The sequence below is a fragment of the Corvus hawaiiensis genome, chromosome 17 (genome assembly GCF_020740725.1).
Source record: "Corvus hawaiiensis isolate bCorHaw1 chromosome 17, bCorHaw1.pri.cur, whole genome shotgun sequence".
In the NCBI taxonomy this organism is placed as follows: Eukaryota; Metazoa; Chordata; class Aves; order Passeriformes; family Corvidae; genus Corvus; species Corvus hawaiiensis.
In genome coordinates, this window is record NC_063229.1 from 5179463 (window position 1) to 5196790 (window position 17328).

The window sequence follows — 17328 nt, forward strand, 5'->3', positions numbered from 1 at the left end:
GTGCTTTTATCAGTGATTTACAGCTGAGCTGTCAAAAACTTAAAAAGCTTCTATTAAATTGATGTGGATTTATCTATATAAGACCTTCGAAATTTATAAAGGAACCCAGTTTTGGCCTCCTTTTCTAATCAGAGTGTACAGCTGCACACAGGGCAGTCAGCTCTCCAGCCTTCTAGGAGGTCAGGCATTTGTTTTGTGGCCCAGATTTGAGAATCCCTCGAGAGCTCTCTGGAGAGCAGAGCCTGTGGATGTTTGGAAAGCAGTCCCCTGGTGTTTTGTACGGGGACAGCAGCATTATTTGGCTGCACAAAGCCGGGCTGGGGTGGCACTGGGAGCACAAACCCCCTGCTACTACTGCCCTGCAGCACATACACGTGTGGGTTTGACTGCAGTGTTTCCAAATGTGTCCTGACATTAAAAACTGGAATGCAGGAGTTAGTGTGGCTGTGTCATCTTTCATTTCACTGGCACTGAAGTTGTTATCTCATGTAGGAGTTTGAACGCTCTGTTTTTGTTGTCTCTTTTAATATCATTTCTATGTATGACACTGACACTTGTCTCCAGCTGGGCGTTTGCAGCGAGGTATTGATTCCTGCCAGGAAAGCCATGTTAGCTGATACTGGCTGGGAGCAGCAGCTTTGAAGCCTGAGTTGGGGAGAGCCCCAGGAGATCCACGTTACTGCCTGCCTGGTAGCTGGAAAAAGAGCTATTAGAAGAGTTTGGAGATCTCCTCCCTTATTTCCATTGCTCACTTGCTTTTTTCATCCTTCCCTCCAGCACCACTTTTTGGAGTACTACTCCTTCTTTCCCTTGGCTGTAATGGTGTTACAAAATTGTCAGGGATAGCAAACTGCAAAGGGTAGACCCTGCTCAGCCCTGACCCAGAGATGTGAGTGCAGCTGAAGGGCTCTTTCAGGGCAAAAGGGCAGATCCTACTCACCAAGTTTATCCTGAGTCAGTGACCAACCACGATCTTGGGGACTGTGGTGTATCCCCTCAAGTTTCCATCTTCTGGAAGCAAAGTTGGATTAGTTTTACTCTTTGAGAAATATTGTAGTAATGCAGATGGCTTGCTAAACTTTAGGGTGGGTAATTGGACATTTTCTGCTCAGAATTCCCACAGCAATTCCATTTGGGTGTCGGATTGGTGGGGTTTTGCTCCAAGTTGTTCCACACCTCAATGCAGGTGTGGAAGCACTTGCTGTGCTTTGCAGCACTTCGCTGGTTAATGCAGAGAAGTTGGTCTCTGAAAATGACCTAAAGGCAGGCAGGGAAATTCTGCTCCTAGGTGTAAACAAAACAGGAGGAGAAAAGCATAACTCAAAAAAACCCCCCAAAAACAGTGATAGGAAAAAATAAAAAGAGTCTGTAGCACTCTGTGTCCTTGCTGGGGTGAACTGGGAATCCTGCCCTTCTGGAGGGTCTAGATGGATCAAGATACTGGGATCAAAACAGAAAGTGAGACCCGGAGTAACCATTTGGAAAGGGAACCAGACCTCAGAGTGATAATCTTCAGCCCAAAGTAAGCTTTGGACTCAGACACACTCTTGGCTGCTTGACCACTTCCTTTGAGAGTGGCCTCTTGACCCGTACCAGGCTCAGAGAAGAGAGTGAGGCTGAAGGACCCCAAGCCAAGCAGGCAAAGCAAAGCCGAGGGTGCTGTGTCAGTCAGTGTGAGCTGGGGTATAAAGCAGAAAAATGCCAGGAGAGCAGTCAGTGCCCCACCCTAAGTGCCACCAGAGGAGTTTTTTTTAGGCAGAGGGAGCAGTGAGAGCAGTGCTAGCTCAGATACCTGTTCCAAGGAAAAGGAGGAAGGGTTTGAGCAGGAGATGAAGAGGATTTTAACTTGAACACAAATGGGACAATTGTTGCACCCCAGCTGAATGTTCATGAACATACTGTTGTGCTTCCAGAGGAACCTTGATTAATTTCAAAAGAATAAACATTAAACGTAAATTATCAGATAACTACAAATGTGAGTTATCCCTGTGAAAGGAAGAAGTATGTTAATAGCTAAGTGGGAAAGAGAAAATGTGAGAGAATAGAGGCAGAAGAGGATCTGTGACTGGGTTCTGTATGTGTCAAAACTCCTGCTCATGATAAAAAAAGTGTCTGTAGTGGTCTAATGATTTGGGAAAGAGTTCAGTTACCTGGCAGTTCATGTCCCTGAGAGCTCCCCTTCTTCAAAGACAGACAGTCCATGGTTTCATGGCTTGCAAGTGGGATAACCAAGAGAATGAGTGTCACTCTCAGGGCTGGGGAGAGAGAATGAGGGAGTTGTTGGCCTCTTTGTAGGATGACAGGAGATTAATATATGTCTATACATAATTTGTGTATGTACCTAAAGGAAACATTTTCTATAAGAAGAAAATGCAAGTGTTTAGGATTGGATGAAACAGAAACCATGCGTTTTGAGGTTAGAAGGCATGGGGCAAATGTCTGTAAAAGTGGCAGCTACAATTTTGCACATGGCTGACAAACAAAATGACAAACTTTCCCAGCAGTGTAGATTATTATTATTGCCAGAGAGAAGGGTCAGAATACGAATGTACACTCTCAGTAAACAGTGGCCAAACCAGCACGGTAAGAGTTGCTATCGCTGAGATGAGGAGAGGGTTTGTATTGAACAGGCTTTTGCTTACAGCTCCCACTACATCCTCAATGACAATACTTAAAGTGTTGCTTGGAAACCTGTTTTTGTCTTTTTGAAATTGTAACATAAATATCAGAGAAGGTCTAAAATATTTTATTAAAGGCTCTGATGAACTGTAGGATGAGGACAGCTTTCCAAAACGCTGATGGGCCATCATTAAAGGCTGCAGTCCATGCAGCTGGTGCTCCTGCTACATTAGCTAATGCCAGTGTAAGCACAGCTTCAGTACTGAGTAATTCATAAATTGCTCGTGCTTGTACAGATTAGCTGGGATTGTGTCTAGCAGTGGGAGCCAAATGGTTTCCAAGTGCCTCCCTGACCGCCCCGCTGTCAGCAGAGCACGAGCCAGATCCCCACGGGCCCCAGGAACTGGGAATTCAAACAGGAGCTGGGGCTTCTTTCACTCCTCCGTGCTGGAGGTGCCAGAAGCCCGCTTCCCACAGGAGCATTGATAAGCTATTGTTATGCTAGAAATTTCCCAGACCAATCTTTCTGCAACAATGAGCCTGTGAAAGCCGGGACAATGATACACTGCGGGCTGGTCCCAATCTTGGAATCGATCTCCCCTGTCTGCCTGAACAAAGGCCCAGCCTGACACAGACAGGTGAGGGCAGCACATCTGAATAGCCTGACACGAAGTAAAATGACTGCAACCCTATCTTTCTTTGTCAAGTGTGTGAGTGGTGTTAAACAGACAGTAAACCTGCCTGGGCTGTAGCAGCATCGAACTCCAGGGCTTTGTTAGCTGCCTGAGGAGGAAAGAAAAAAAAAAAAAACAGACTGCATTTGAATGCCTTTTCAGGCTCTTTGAGCCTGGAATAGTAAGCCAGAAATAACAAGATTGCTATTATATATCATAATGGCCAAAAGCTTAGCAGGAATCCAAAAGGATTACCATTTCATAGAGTCAGAGAGAATATGAGGAGTTGTTGTTTCTTGAAACAAAAGTGGATTGAGAGAGCTGTAAAGCCACCTGCTCAGTACATAAACAGTCCTTGAGGGATAGAAGGTAGAAGGATATTTGCCATTTGGAATTAGAGAACTCTATGTCACAGGATACCCCAAAAAGAGAACCTAGAATCCCAGAATGGTTTGGGTTGGAAGGAACCTTACAGACCATCCAGTTCCAACCCCCTGCCACAGGCAGGGACACCTTCCACCAGACCAGGTTGCTCCAAGCCCTGTCCAGCCTGGCCTTGGACATTCCCAGGGATGGGGCAGCCACAGCTTCACCAGCCTGTGCCAGGGCCTCAGCAGGTCCTTATGTGGACATCAAGATATGAGGGAAGGCCAAAAAAAGGGATGTTCTTAGAAGATTCTTTTTGGCCTAAACAGGTTTTTGCACCCTGAAACTATTTCCAAAGGCACCTGACACCATTGCCACCTGCTCGTGCTCTCCTCCACTGCAGTCAGCGTTTGGCCCAAGCAAACAGTTCATGTTTCACTTTGGTGGCTGCAGGAGAAACCATCTGCTTCCCAACATCCAGCACATTAAAAATTCATTCTGGACTGGATATTTTATTAGTTACTCCTTTTCCTAGAGAGTGACATGATTGAAATCTGCTCTGACTTTCACCAAGGTTTATCCTGACTTACTCAATTAAACCAACAGAGCCCATGGCCAGCATCTTGCCCCCACAATGGCTTTCAGTGGCCACTGCCACTGCTACTGGTGTGCCAGGAGCTGTGCCTGCTGGGACACCTCAGCTGTGTGTTTCTGACTTTGCTTTACTCTTGTCCTTTCATTGGAAAGATTCCTGACATTCAAGGCTCTGGGATCTCTAATCTCACCTTTCTCTCTCCCTCCTAGCGTCTACCAACTCGTTGTCAAGGAGGAGAAGCTGCAGAAAGCCCGCAGAGCTGCAGACATCATTGAGTGCTTCTCTGTGCCAGTGAGCTACAAGAATGCCTCCAGTCTGGACTCTCCACACTACTTTGCAGCCGAGCTGAAGCCCATCAACCTTCCTGTCACACAGCCCTTCACCGTGGGTGACAACAAGACCTACAATGGCTACTGGAACGCTCCCCTTTCCCCCCTGAAAAGCTACAGCATATACTTCCAGGCTCTTAGCAAGGCCAATGGAGTAAGTGCAGGGAAAATTGAGCTGGATCTGTACATGTGGCTGCCTCTCTCTGTCCTCCTCATCATTCTTCTTCCTTCTCGATTGGATGCTGGTTTAATTTCTCCTTCTTATTACCCTCTTACAAAAATCTGATGAAAATCAAGCATGCCATTACTTGTCCTTCACTCAAATCTCTCTCTGATGCTCAGATCCAATGAGAAATCTGTTGAGGACCCTGATTCTGCAAAGGCACATGTTGCCATGTGATTTACTAAACGAGCTGCTTAGAATTTAGATACGTTTTTTTTTACCCTTCCATAAGCATGAATGTCAGAGCAGGGGCTATTGTGCTTTTAAAAGACATAATTGCCATACCTTGATAGTTCACAGTGTTTGTGATTTTGGAGGAGATGTTATGAATTTGGATTACCTTGGAGCTTGCACTTGGCCATATCATAATGCAGCACTTGTGGTTGGGAGTTTCAGCTTGAGTAAGTCAAGTACGGCAGAGGGGACTGTCTGCATGTCTGTCCTACCCCTTTGGAATGCTGTATTTCTATATATCTTTGCTCTGTGATATTGGGTTTAAAATGCAGACTGCACAGGAAACATAGCCTGCCCTATTCTCAGACTCAAATGACAAACACACAATGCCACAACAGGCCCCATCCCACCACAGGAAAACAGGAGGCCTCTCTTCTCTCTTCCAGCTGAGGATAATTTGTGACCTTTTACCTCTTCTGTTTCAGGTCACTTCAGCAGTGTTCAGGCCAGATCCAGCCTCAGTGGATCACCTTCCTCCCCCCCTTTGGCTCCCCAGCTGTTTTCCATTAATACATAACACGAGAATTTTCTACTCTGCCCTCATGAAGAGTCTTAGAGCATTGTTGGCACACCATTTGTGACAAGGCGTCACAAATTTGGGTAGCAGAGTCTGCCATTATTAGTGTGTTTGCCAGTGCTTTCAGGAATTTAATTTTAACGTAAATAAATTCTCCACAATATCATCTCTGAGAGAGCAAAATTACAAAAATCAGTCAAAGGTGAATGGTGCAGGCTTTAGTGGCTTTTATAGCTGAAATGCAGCTGCACATTGCAGAGGACTGTGATGGTTACACAGGCTGGCAGTGCCAGCCAGTGTTCACAACACATCTTAGTGCTTTACACCCATCATTTATCACCATTTTCTTCCAGAGCTTCAGCTGTGTGGCTGACAAGTACAAAACCTCTTCAACACTGTGCCGGTTTTCACCTTGGTTTCCTTTCTAGTCAATACAGTTTCCTTCCAGCACGGCTCGATTAATTCAGTTTTGGATTTGCCTTTATAAAGGAAATTGTGAAATATATGTATATGTCTCTCTGTTTCTAGTTAGTTCCCCCATGTGTGATAGTTAATTGCTAGTGAATGGATCCCCAGGGAAGAAGGAACTTTATTTGCTTAAGTACAATATGATATTCATAACTGGGTTGTGTGAATGGCAAGGTAGGCTTCCCTTGGCATTCTGGATTCAGGCAGCACTGGTGTTCCTGCTTTTCCTGCATCTCTGGAGCAGGCAGGTTGCAGCTCACCCTACATTGCAGGTGCTAAGGACTCAAAAAAGGATGACTTGCCTGGGCTGTCCTAACAGGAGCAAGATTCTAAAGGGCTTTTTAAGCATAAGTTAATCAAAAGAGTCTTAATGCAACAATGAACAGTTCATGACAGGATGAGAAGTGTCCAGCCAGACACGGTAAATTCCTATTTGAGAAAGCAACTTCCTCCTGTGGTAATAATTTATATTTCTACAGTATATGCTTATATATCCTCGAAGGATAGAGGTGTGGGTAAAATATAGAGTAAATGCCCAAGAGTGGAATATGGATCTTCAGAGGAGTAGCTGTGATCCCTTCTGTTTCTTGGTAAAATCATTAAACACTACATGTCAAATATTAGGGTCTTTTGCAGCTGTAAATAGTAAGTTTTTGTTCCACTCCCAGAATTATTTACAGGTACCATTTGTATTTAAAGAGTTATGGGTTTTTTCTTGTCTTTAACCTGAGCAGCTTTGGCTGGTCTTCAAAAAATCCTACAAATAATTATGGGTGCACCATGGCATTTCTATCCCTGGCAGTGTCCAAGGCCAGGTTGGACGGGGTTTGGAGCAACCCAGGATAGTGGAAGGTGTCTCTGCCCATGGCAGGGGATTGGAACTGGTTGATCTTTAAGGTCTCTTCCAACCCAAACCATTCCATGAATTTTGATAAGACACATCTGCAAAAAACCTGAAACTATAACAATTTAGCACAGTTAAAGTAGAGCCTTTTGTTCCCTTACCCATGAAAAGCTTAACAGAACATTGCCACTCATTTTTTAATTAGGATTTCCTATAGTTTCATTAATCACTGATGGTTGTGGAATGATGGAATTTCTTTCCACACCTGGAACCTGCAATGAGAAGCCTTCACGCAGTGAACCAGAACATCTTCCTTTGGAAACACAGGGCTCTGGGGAGAGCTTAATTTGAAGAAACAGCCTGGATTTGGTCAAAAAGCTTGATTAGGAGGAGGTTAGGAGTGTTGTAGGAGTTCTGCATTGTTTGAGCTCCTCTGTACATGGAGGGTTGTGCTCATTTGGTGTTCCCGTCTGCTCTGCAGCCATTAGCTCTGATTGTTACACTGAAAGGAACATAATTAACAGCTGGATGCAAAACAAGTGTCGCAAATTGCTGCAGAAGCTTTTCTGCCTTCTCTTGTGCACGGTTTTACTTGTCTCAGAGTCTGAATGAAAGAGCTGTCGCTGCCTGGATCCATCTCTTGGGCCAGTTTGGTCACTGTGGTGCTGCCTCCAGACAGGAGTCTAAGCAGAACACGTGTGAGACAGAGTGGTTTTCAGCTTTGTTAGACAAAACGCTTTCAAATCATGTGAATTTCCCTCCTAGGCACTGTTGACAGCCGGATGCTGAGCTGAAATGCAGCAGAGTTTGAAGCGAGAGATGTTTGATTGTCCCCAGGTCTTTATCTGTCTCACTGCAGGTCTCTGGTTGCTGATCCAGCACCACGCTCCCACGGGGAGAATTTTTGGCTGCTGTGTGAAACCTGCCTGAACTTTTGAGCAGCTCAGAAACCAGAGCTCCTTAAAAAAGTCCTTTCTGGAGGTGCATTTTACCTCACTGAGTTAAAACGCAATCTGTAACGGTGTAGTTGCAATCAATAACTCTTGGCCATTTTTCCTCGAAATGGGAGATGAGCAGGAGCCTGTGTAACACAGCTGGGGATGACGTGGGGGATGCTGCCAGCTGCTCTGCCAGCCTGGTGGTCCAACAGGTGACTGATGTCTTCAACCGAGAATTGTGAAAAGTAGCACTGCAGGAATCAATGAGAATATTACTTTTTTTTGAGGGAATGATAGACTCTACCGAGATTCCTATTGATTTTTCGCCTCTCTAATGACTTGTACTACATGCACAATTTGGCAGCTCATTATTATCAGGGGACTTGAGGCTGGATTTCTTGATGCTGACAGGTCTACTCCCAGCACACAGCATTATTCTTCTGGGACTTTTTGGAGGTATGGATAGAGCTGCCAGCAGAGAGGTGCCATTCATCCCTGTGGAGATGGGCATGAAAAAAACAGGGAGGTGTTTCAGTTCAGCACGAGCCGTGCTCTGAAAGATGAAATGGCACCAGGGTTGCCTGCATTGCTTCTGTGAGCTACTAACCAGCTTTGGGGAGCTCTGTGTTCGGGAGGATTTTGGGTGTACAGTTTATCCACTTACATTCACTCCTTCTTAATCTCATCTTGGAGCTGCTGGCACAGAAATAAAGCAGCTGTGGAAACACTTCACTCTTTGGAAGCCCCTGTTTCCACATCTGGTTGACCAGAGGATGTGGACCTGAGTGTTTTCTGCATAATAAATAAAATCCTCCTCCAGCCTACCCCACTTTTGAGAGGTTGAGAGGAGTGGGTATCCAATGATCAACTACAGATCGTTGAAATAACTTCCTACTGTAAATAATAAAAGCCCCCAACCAGTTTGTTAAACCTCCCTTCCCCAAATGACTCAGATACTAAAAAAAGCTGATACTAAAAAATTGCAAAGGCAATAATAGGTTTGGCTTAGTTTCTGGAAGGAAATAGCAGTTTCCTGAAGCTGGCAATAAAAATTATAGGCGAGTCCATTGGCCCTGCACAGACATATGTTAAGACTGCAGACCACTGGCTGCAATGGGATAAAAAAACCCCACACAACTTAGAGCTCTCCTGAACTCGGGAGAAATTTATTGAGGACCAAAAAATAATTCCTTAAGGTTGGACAAACCTATGGCTTCTACCCTGTGTGAAGCAGGTTGCCAGCAAGCTCCGTGCATAGCTCTGGGGCGTGGGAAACTGAGGCTGAGGAGAAGAGTGGTGATTCCTTGTCTGGTCCGTGCACCAGCAGCAGATAAAATTGCCTGTTCCCAGTGTGAGCTGCCTAATGAAACTGTTCCTGTTGTAGGGCAGCTCCAGTGGCACATCAGGGGATAGCAGGCCCCGCCGGTGCTGGCAGGTGGTTCTTCAGGCAAGGCAAGCGCTGTTTGACTGCTGTAAAGTCATCATCATAGTAAGGGAAAGGAGAAATGGTGGGTGTGAAAACAGATGGAGGAAAAAGCTTTGCTGCTTTCATTGTTGTTCGTAGTCTGTAAACAGCAAGCTGTCAGTTTAAAAGAAAAGGGGGAAAAAAAAGATCATGTGGCCTTTTAGGTTGTGAAGACGCAGCTGTCACATAAACATATGTCCTGCTGCCCTTGTAGCCCTTTTCTGCAGAAAATTTTTCCCATCCAAACACTGAAGAGACAGAGGCAGAACTTGTCTTGTTATCATCCATTCCACTTGAGCAAAATGTGCATTTAGGAACCTCAGTAATTAGTAGACAGCAGCAGCTCCTTCGCTTCTAAAGTGGAAGAATAAAGCTATATTAAAAGAATGTTTTAAAAAGCCCTGGAAATTCAGGGGAATGCTAAAGCAGGCTCATGGTGTGCAGTTTCCAGGCTGTGGGCAGGAGTTGTGGGGGCAGAGGGGGCTTGCCCAGCTCCTCAGCACAGGACTCTCTCCAGAGGGTCCCCAGGTTGTGCTGGTGGTAGGTGCAGGTCCTCCCTCCAGGAACAGGCTGCCAGCACCCTGAACCACAGTGCTCATATGTGTCCATGTGGTGTGTGGACTTAAAAATACAGTCAGGGTTCAGCCTTGAGTGAGGGTGCACCGTAATCTTCTTTTACTTATAGGTAAATAAGCTCCAGAAAACAAATCTCCGTAGACAGGTTGAGGTAGACATGGATGGGCTTATTTTGCAGTGAGCTCTCAGGATATGGAGCATGTTGGAAGGTGGGGGTTGGATCAAAGGCTGCAGGATGTAGTCATGAAGCATTTTCCTGTTCCAGGATCTCAGTGAAAATGTGCCTACATTGTTCCATTACTGTTTGGCTGTAAAATGTCTGCCTCAACCCGGCAGTGATACAGAACTGGAGCAGTACTGGCATCTTAATTTAAGGTATTCCTGTGAGTTCAGCCATAATATGAAACAGATATGCAGAATATGCAGGCTCTCAGGTCATCATTAAGATCGTTGTAGATATATAAGGCCTTGTAAAACTTCTGTGGTGTCATGAAATGGAAATCAAGTATTGCAGCATTTGAAAGAATGTTCAGAAACAATGCAGAGACTGAAATTTGGGGAATTTTTTTTTTCTAAAACTTCCATTATTATCCCTTTATTTAATTATTTTTCTTGCCATTGCTTTAAGCAGTCTGGATGGATCATTGATAATTACCTGCATTGTTTATTCCTGCTTTGCTGGTGGCTAAAGAGAAGCACCTGGCAGTGATAGAACAGGAAGTAGTGTGTACAAATTGAAAGATGGGAAAAGTAGATTAGGAAAACAACAAAAAAAAAGCATTGTTCCTGCCTATAGCACTTTAATGTTCATTCCAACCCCTTAACATTCTATGATCTTTACTGTGTACAGGAAAACACCTTGAAGCAAAAGTAATATTTTTCATAAAATGAACATGATTGCAGGAAAGTGGTTTTACTGGTTTGCTTGGAGGGGATTGGGTTCGAGGTTCTTTTTTTTGGGGGGGAAGTGTTATTTATTTTTTCTGTTTCTTGTTGAAACATCTCATGGAAACTTACAATTCTCAGTATCAACCAAAGAAAAGTAGAGTAAATTTAAAGAGATCTCGTTTTTATGAGACACCAAAGAGATGAGCAGTGGGGAGATGAGTGGAAAGCAATGCAATATCCAGCCCTAACCCAGAATATGGACTAAGTTCAAGTCTTTAAACTTCAGCACCCCTGGGAGCTGGGAGCCTCGTGTCTGTGCAGGTTCTTTGATCTTTTCCTTCCCAGCAGATGCAATTTGAAATGAAGTTCTGAAGTCCACGTCTTGTTCCTCTAGCCCTTGCTTTTGGCAGTGCCAGTTCTCCTAACAGCTGTGGTTGTGCTCAATGCAGCGATCAGTGGATGCAGATGCAAGCAGAATAAATTCTGTCTTCTCAAATCACCCCGTGGGAGGGTCTCGTGCAGGAATACCCACACATTCAAATGAGATCACTCTAGACTCTTCTTTTTCCAGCATTGACTAATTTCTCCAGCTTTCTGTTACACTCTGAAACCAGCGGAAAGCAACAAATACACAAGAAAATTTTCCTCAACAAAATGTGAGCAAGCGTCCACCTACTTTAGACTGCAGAAATCCTATTTCGTTATTTTTATGTTACTCTTCATTGCTGATTTTCCAGGTCACCTTGTTGTAGATCAGAAACTACATCAGGATGTCTCTGAGTTCTGGTTCCCAGCATTATGTGCAGAGCCAGCTCTGAAAACAAAGCTGCGCTTTTCCTTTTCCATACATCACAAGTGGCAATAAAGACTTTGGATTTCCAGAATAACTGGCAATTCAAACTCGTTACCCACTAGGCAGAGGGGAGTGGGGAGCTCTGTGTGCAGCTGTGGTGGCTTTGCAGTGCCAATGTTTGTGCAGGTTGTGCAAGGAAGCTGCCTTTTGAGGGTCAAAGGGGTGTAACCAAAGAGATGTCTCTGGTTTACTGGGATAGCAGGGCTTCAGTCCCACTCTGGAGCACACACAGCTGGGAAATAGGCATGATTTGTCCTCAGGGGTCCAGGAACTTCAGAGAGTTTGAACGCAAAGCCAAAGGGAGGGTTTGTCCTTCTGAGCATCTCGTTGTCTTTAGACTGCACAGAGGGACTTGTATCCAGATTGTGTAGCATCATAGAAAGGCATCAGAGGGAATTGCTCCTCTGAGTCCCATATTTCCTTGCATGGATTCTGCAATCATCCCCTTCCTATGAGCAACAAAAGTGTGAGGAGAAAAGCACAGTAGGGCTGGGTGTGTCTGCTCCAGCCAGGGAGGATTTGTCACAGACAGAGCAATTTTCTCCAAGAGCAAATTCAGATTTCCACAAGGTTTGTCCAGGTGTTTGAGGATGGGAGGAGGTGCTCAGCAGTGCTTTGCTGGGTTGTTGTTTCCAGAGCGCAGACAGCATCCATATTAATGGGGCATTGTTAACACAGTAATTTATGCTGGATTCATTACACCTGAGACATGTAGAGGCATAAAGAGCTCTGCAAAGCCTGCAGCAGATTAGTGCCTGACAGAGGCAGCTCTTCAACCAAGCAGCACATTCCTGTTTGGATGGCAATCACAGGCTGGACAGCAGCAACCCCTGCCAGGAAGGGCTGTGCAATGAGGAGCTGGGGACTCCACAAAGGTTGTGTTTGCAGCGGAGGTGGCCTGAGAAACCTGCTGAGTTTGAGCTGTTTGTGAAGCCAAATACAACATTCAGATCCAAATCCTGTTTCTGCAGCTCTGCAGGCTCCAGGGGGGGTTGAACACAAAGCGTTGGGTTTTGTCCCAGCTCTGCAATGAGGAGCTGCAGTGGTGAGGGTTGTTAGAACAGCTTGTTTGGCAGAGGCAGCAGCACAGAATGTTGGTCTGCTCCACATCCATCAGAGAACTGAAATATTCAGATGACTTCTTTGGTGTCTGTTTGCCATGTGTTTAAATAAATACCCAATTTGCAAAATTTGCAGTAATGGTGCATGAAAATGAGATGTACAGTGGCGTGTGCTTCTGACCCAAGGCTTGTCAGTCTATTACAGAGCAGGTCATTTAACTGGGAAATTCTATTAGCTAATCAGGCACTTACGTGGGACCCATCACTCACACATGGAGCGTGGAGAAACGTGTTGTCACTCCCAACTTTTCAATACTTAAGAGAACCAACTGCAGGCAAGTCCGGTAGTGTGGAGTGTTTTATGCAACAAAAACTGTTGGTGGTATTTTCAAGGATGAAGTGCAAGAAAAGATACATATATTTTTAGTAGCTTTTAAAAGGAATGTGTGTTTATTGTTGATGGGCAAATTACACACTGTGATGTTTTCCTATATATTTTTCTTGTGTTTTTTATTTTTCAGGAAACAAAAATCAACTGTGTCCGGCTTGCAACAAAAGGTATGTGGGTCTCTCTTTCCTGCAAAACACAATGCCAGAAATGTAAAAACTGCAGTGGTGGCACAACTTGATTACAGTTCCTAGCCAAAGAACCAGCCTCTTTATTTCCTCTTTTATTTTATATTTTTTAAAAGGAAGATTGCAAAGGCAGAACAACCATTTCCAGGACCACTCCACTATATTTGTGGCCTCTGTTATTTTTTTAACGCAGGGTATAATTCTCTGTGGTTCTTCCTTTCCCTCATTCTGTTGACAGCTTTTCTGTCCTGAGGACTGTTCTTGCTGTTGGCAGAACATCACTGAAAAAGTGACATTGACTTCCTATTCAATTTGTTCTCTCCACAACTGTACAAAGTAGATAAGAGGAGATCTCATGTAAGCCTAACCTTGTACACAGTGGGGTACAATTCTTACATCACAGCATTTTCATGGTATAATTGAACAAACTAGGAGAGAACGTTCCTGATTTTCACTGTGGTGAGCTCAGAACAGACCAAGCTGACGGGTCACACAGCCCTCAGTGAGCAAACCTGAGACAAACAGCCCCAGGGTGGTTCACAAGGTGTAGCTTTTGAGGGACCAACAGTGAGAGTGTCTGAGCTCCTTCTTAGTGTTTACAGCTGCTTTTAACTCTTCTAAAGATTTCAAAATCACCCCAGGGGCTACTTCTCCAGAAAAGATGTCAGACACCAATTTATTTGTAACACAGAGGAGTAGCTGTAAAAAGATTTCCCCAGCACATGTTGTAGTCTCCCAAGGAGCTGTAGGGAAATGCTGGGGTACTGCCATGGGCTGTGCTACAGATGACTCCCCATTCCCAAACTTTGCTTGGCCAGCTTTCACGTGACAGCAAAGCAGCCAGAGTGCAAGACCTGCATGGCTGCCTGTGGAGGCTCTGGAGAGTTTGCCAAAATTGGCAGGAACCCAGAAATCCTTGAGGAACCATCCCATTTTTTTCTAGTCTTTTCATTCCTTTCTGACTTGTGGCAGAAGTTAATGACTTCAAGGTCCTTTCTCCTGATCCTTTCTGCACCTGCACTTGAAGAGGAGTTGGGAGGGCTCAAAGAAACCCCATTAGCCACTGGATAGCAGAAGAAGATTATTCCATCTCCCTGTGGAGACGTCCCCAGGCTGTCACAGACAGCCAGGCACTGGGGTGGCAGGTGCTGTGTGAAGTTCCCACTGTGCAGCTGTTTTCCCTGCCCAGACTTGGTAATGCAGACTGGTGGGGCTGTAAGCAGTTGTGTCACCACTGAAAGCTGAGGAGGAGGAGCCATTTCTCCCCTTTCTCCTTCTCATCTGTGGTTCTGGTGCTCCCCATATCCTCTTGTTCCTTTCCTGTTTAAAAGTTCCATGTAAAATCTTTATTTAAGTCATTCTCTGGGTTACAAACATTCTATGTGTCTTGGTCTATGTGTCTCATTCCTCTCCAGTTTTCCCATCTGGTAGTGATGTGACCATTTCAAATACCTGATTTTGGCTTTCTGGTGGTAGAAAGAGCAAGAGCAGGACTGGGTGAAATTAATCTCCACAAGCTTTTCCAATAGCATAGTCTCTTCAGGAGATCAGAGATACTGCACTAATTAATTTTTGGAAACCTGTAGTTCCTTCCATTTCAGTTGTTCATTTTTCTGGAGCTGTGGAAGAATGTTGTCATGCTAGCAGGAAATACATTTGTTCTGTCACTATTCGAAAGAAAATAACTTAGCTTGAAAAATCCCATTCTGGCATGATTTTGTGTGCACTCTCTGATTTGGGTATGTCAGCAAAGTGTCCCATAAGTGTTTGACCTTCAGTTGACTTCTGCAAACTGAGATAATTTTCACTAACTTTGTTAGGTCACCAGCAAGAGTCACTGAGCCACCCTCATTCTGTTGTTTCTGAATGCCATCTCTTTTTTTAAAAAGAATCTCCTGCTAGGATTAATTTAATAAGAGATACAAAAGAGATGGGTAGAGCCTGAGGATGTCTAGAGCCACTGCTTTTTGGTGATCTTATTCTTTAGCTTTTTCTTTATTGACTTGAATGGAAAAGGACAAGAAATGATGGTAGTTCTAGTGTTTATTCTCGCTGTCTCAATTCGTATCACTTTTGATTCGTATCACTTTTGATTCGTATCACTTTTGACTTATAGGTAGATGTCTTATTCCTCTGTGTGGAGTGCAGAAATCTCTGTGGAAATTCTTTTCCTCTTGCCCTCACTCTGAATTGCAGCACTGTAACTCCCAGTGCCTGGCCCTCAGCACAGCCCCTGGGATGCCCCAGCTGTGGTTGGTTTGAGGCAGGTTTAGCTCTCCAAAGGAGCAGTGCTGGGCGCAGCTCGCAGGCAAGGCAGTGCCACAAGCTGGGGTTGATAAAGTCACAGGACCTGCCGCTGCTGGCACCTGGGCAGGGCCAACAGCTGAGCAAAGTGGTTCTGTGAGCTTTCCCATAGTTTCAGACTTCCATATGTCCTGAGGCTGCATTCCCACCATGCATTAACTCCATATGGATAAAGGGGCCAGCCCCTGGAGAGGGGTGTTGTACCTGCCCTCTCTCTGCAGTGTGCCAATGCACAGAGACACAAAACTGTAATGACACTGTGTCCTGATCAAAGGCTGATAGCTGGGATGTTCTAGATGACCTCCTGTGTCTGTGCTGTCTTCTGTCTGCTCATTATATTGATTATCCTTAGTGGCATCGCTCTGAACTCCCCTTTATTTGCATTGGTGTTTTTTTGAGGATAGAATAAGCAAACCTGAAGTCTGCCTTGAACAGAACCAACAGAGCTGCCTGTGAGCATGCCACTCTGGTGTCTTGGGTAGGAATTGGGAAAAAAAAAAAAATTTTTTGTAGTCAGGATAAATCTCAGCATTAAAAGCTCTGCTTTGAGTTGGCACCAGAGGGAAAAAAAAAATTGTTTTGATGCAAGAAAATAAATACATAGTACTGGTGCCAGACTAAATGTTCATTTTGGAATAGAGGCCTAATTTTCCCATTCCTAGATATTTGATACTGCAGCAGCTCCATTAGCACCAGTGAAATGAGTTCTGATTTACACCACTGACAGGAAGATTAGAATCGAGGCGTGTTTAAGGAAGGCAAGTATTCTCTTGAAGTACTGGATTAACAAGGGCACTAAACGTGAGTGTGGGAGTAATCATGCAGTGAAATGTGTTAGGCATGTGTTACTGGGGGATTGTAACACATCCTGGGTGTTGCTGCAAGGCACCTGCTCAGAAGCTGAGTCGCTTTAATTACTCGAGAGACGCACGGGGCTGTTCCACTCCTCCAGCAGGCTGCCAGGGAATTAGCTTTTCTGTGCCACAGCACCAAGAAAAGCAAAGCAGAGAACTCCTTAAAAAGTGGTTTAGTCCACTAAAGCAAAAATTTTGGAGGTTTCCCAGTTTTCTTCCCTCCTCTTTAGCAAGAATCAGGCTGCTCAGATCAGCCCCTTTCAGCTCAGCCCAGCTTCCCAGCTCTCCTGCAGTGCTCTCTCTGCATGGTTCCCGGTGTGCTGCTCCTGGCTAGATGACCTTGATCCTTGTGGTGGCAGAAAAAAACTCTCAAATCCTTTTGTATTGGGTTATTAAATGTTGGGAGGAGGGGGGGGCATCAGCATTCCAGAGCACCTGGTCCTCCAAAGCAGGGCCAGCAGGTCCCCAGCTGGGCCAGCACATCCACTGAGCTCACTTCCCTCCATCCAGTGCCTCCATGCAGGGCTGGGTGGTGCCTGTGGGAAGGGCCAGGGGCAGGGACTCACCATCAGCCTTTGCTGGATGATCCATCTGAAAGCTCCCTGCGTTTGTCCAGTCTGTGTAGCCATCCCACACTTCGCCAGCATGTTAAACACTATTAACCTTTTGTATCTACATATGTATTTATTTTCAGATTCATTGGTCTCAGATCTCTTGCCACTTCTCTCCTCACATGGGCTACTCCTTTTTTTTTTTTTTTTTTTTAATTACTGGACTAATGTCATCTTTCACAGCATTAGGCACTTGGATGCATCTCATTAACATAAAACATTCTTTAAAAATGTTTATAATTAAACCCCAATTTATCAGCTCTCTGCCATACAATTTTCATTCAGACGGGTTATTTCTAGGTTTTGCCGTTTGGTTTCCTTGACAGCATTTGT

At 44.8% G+C, this 17328-nt stretch overlaps 1 protein-coding gene across 11 annotated transcripts in view; it reads left to right on the forward strand.

Moving 5' to 3' along the window:
• PTPRT (protein tyrosine phosphatase receptor type T) overlaps positions 1–17328 on the forward strand; it is a 431252-nt gene that overhangs the window by 328682 nt on the left and 85242 nt on the right. For all 11 annotated transcript variants that reach the window (XM_048321536.1, XM_048321540.1, XM_048321542.1 and 8 more), the window contains exons 12-13: positions 4464–4737; positions 13172–13208. In XM_048321536.1, coding sequence (XP_048177493.1) covers positions 4464–4737; positions 13172–13208 — 311 coding nt within the window. The remainder of the gene's footprint in view (positions 1–4463; positions 4738–13171; positions 13209–17328) is intronic.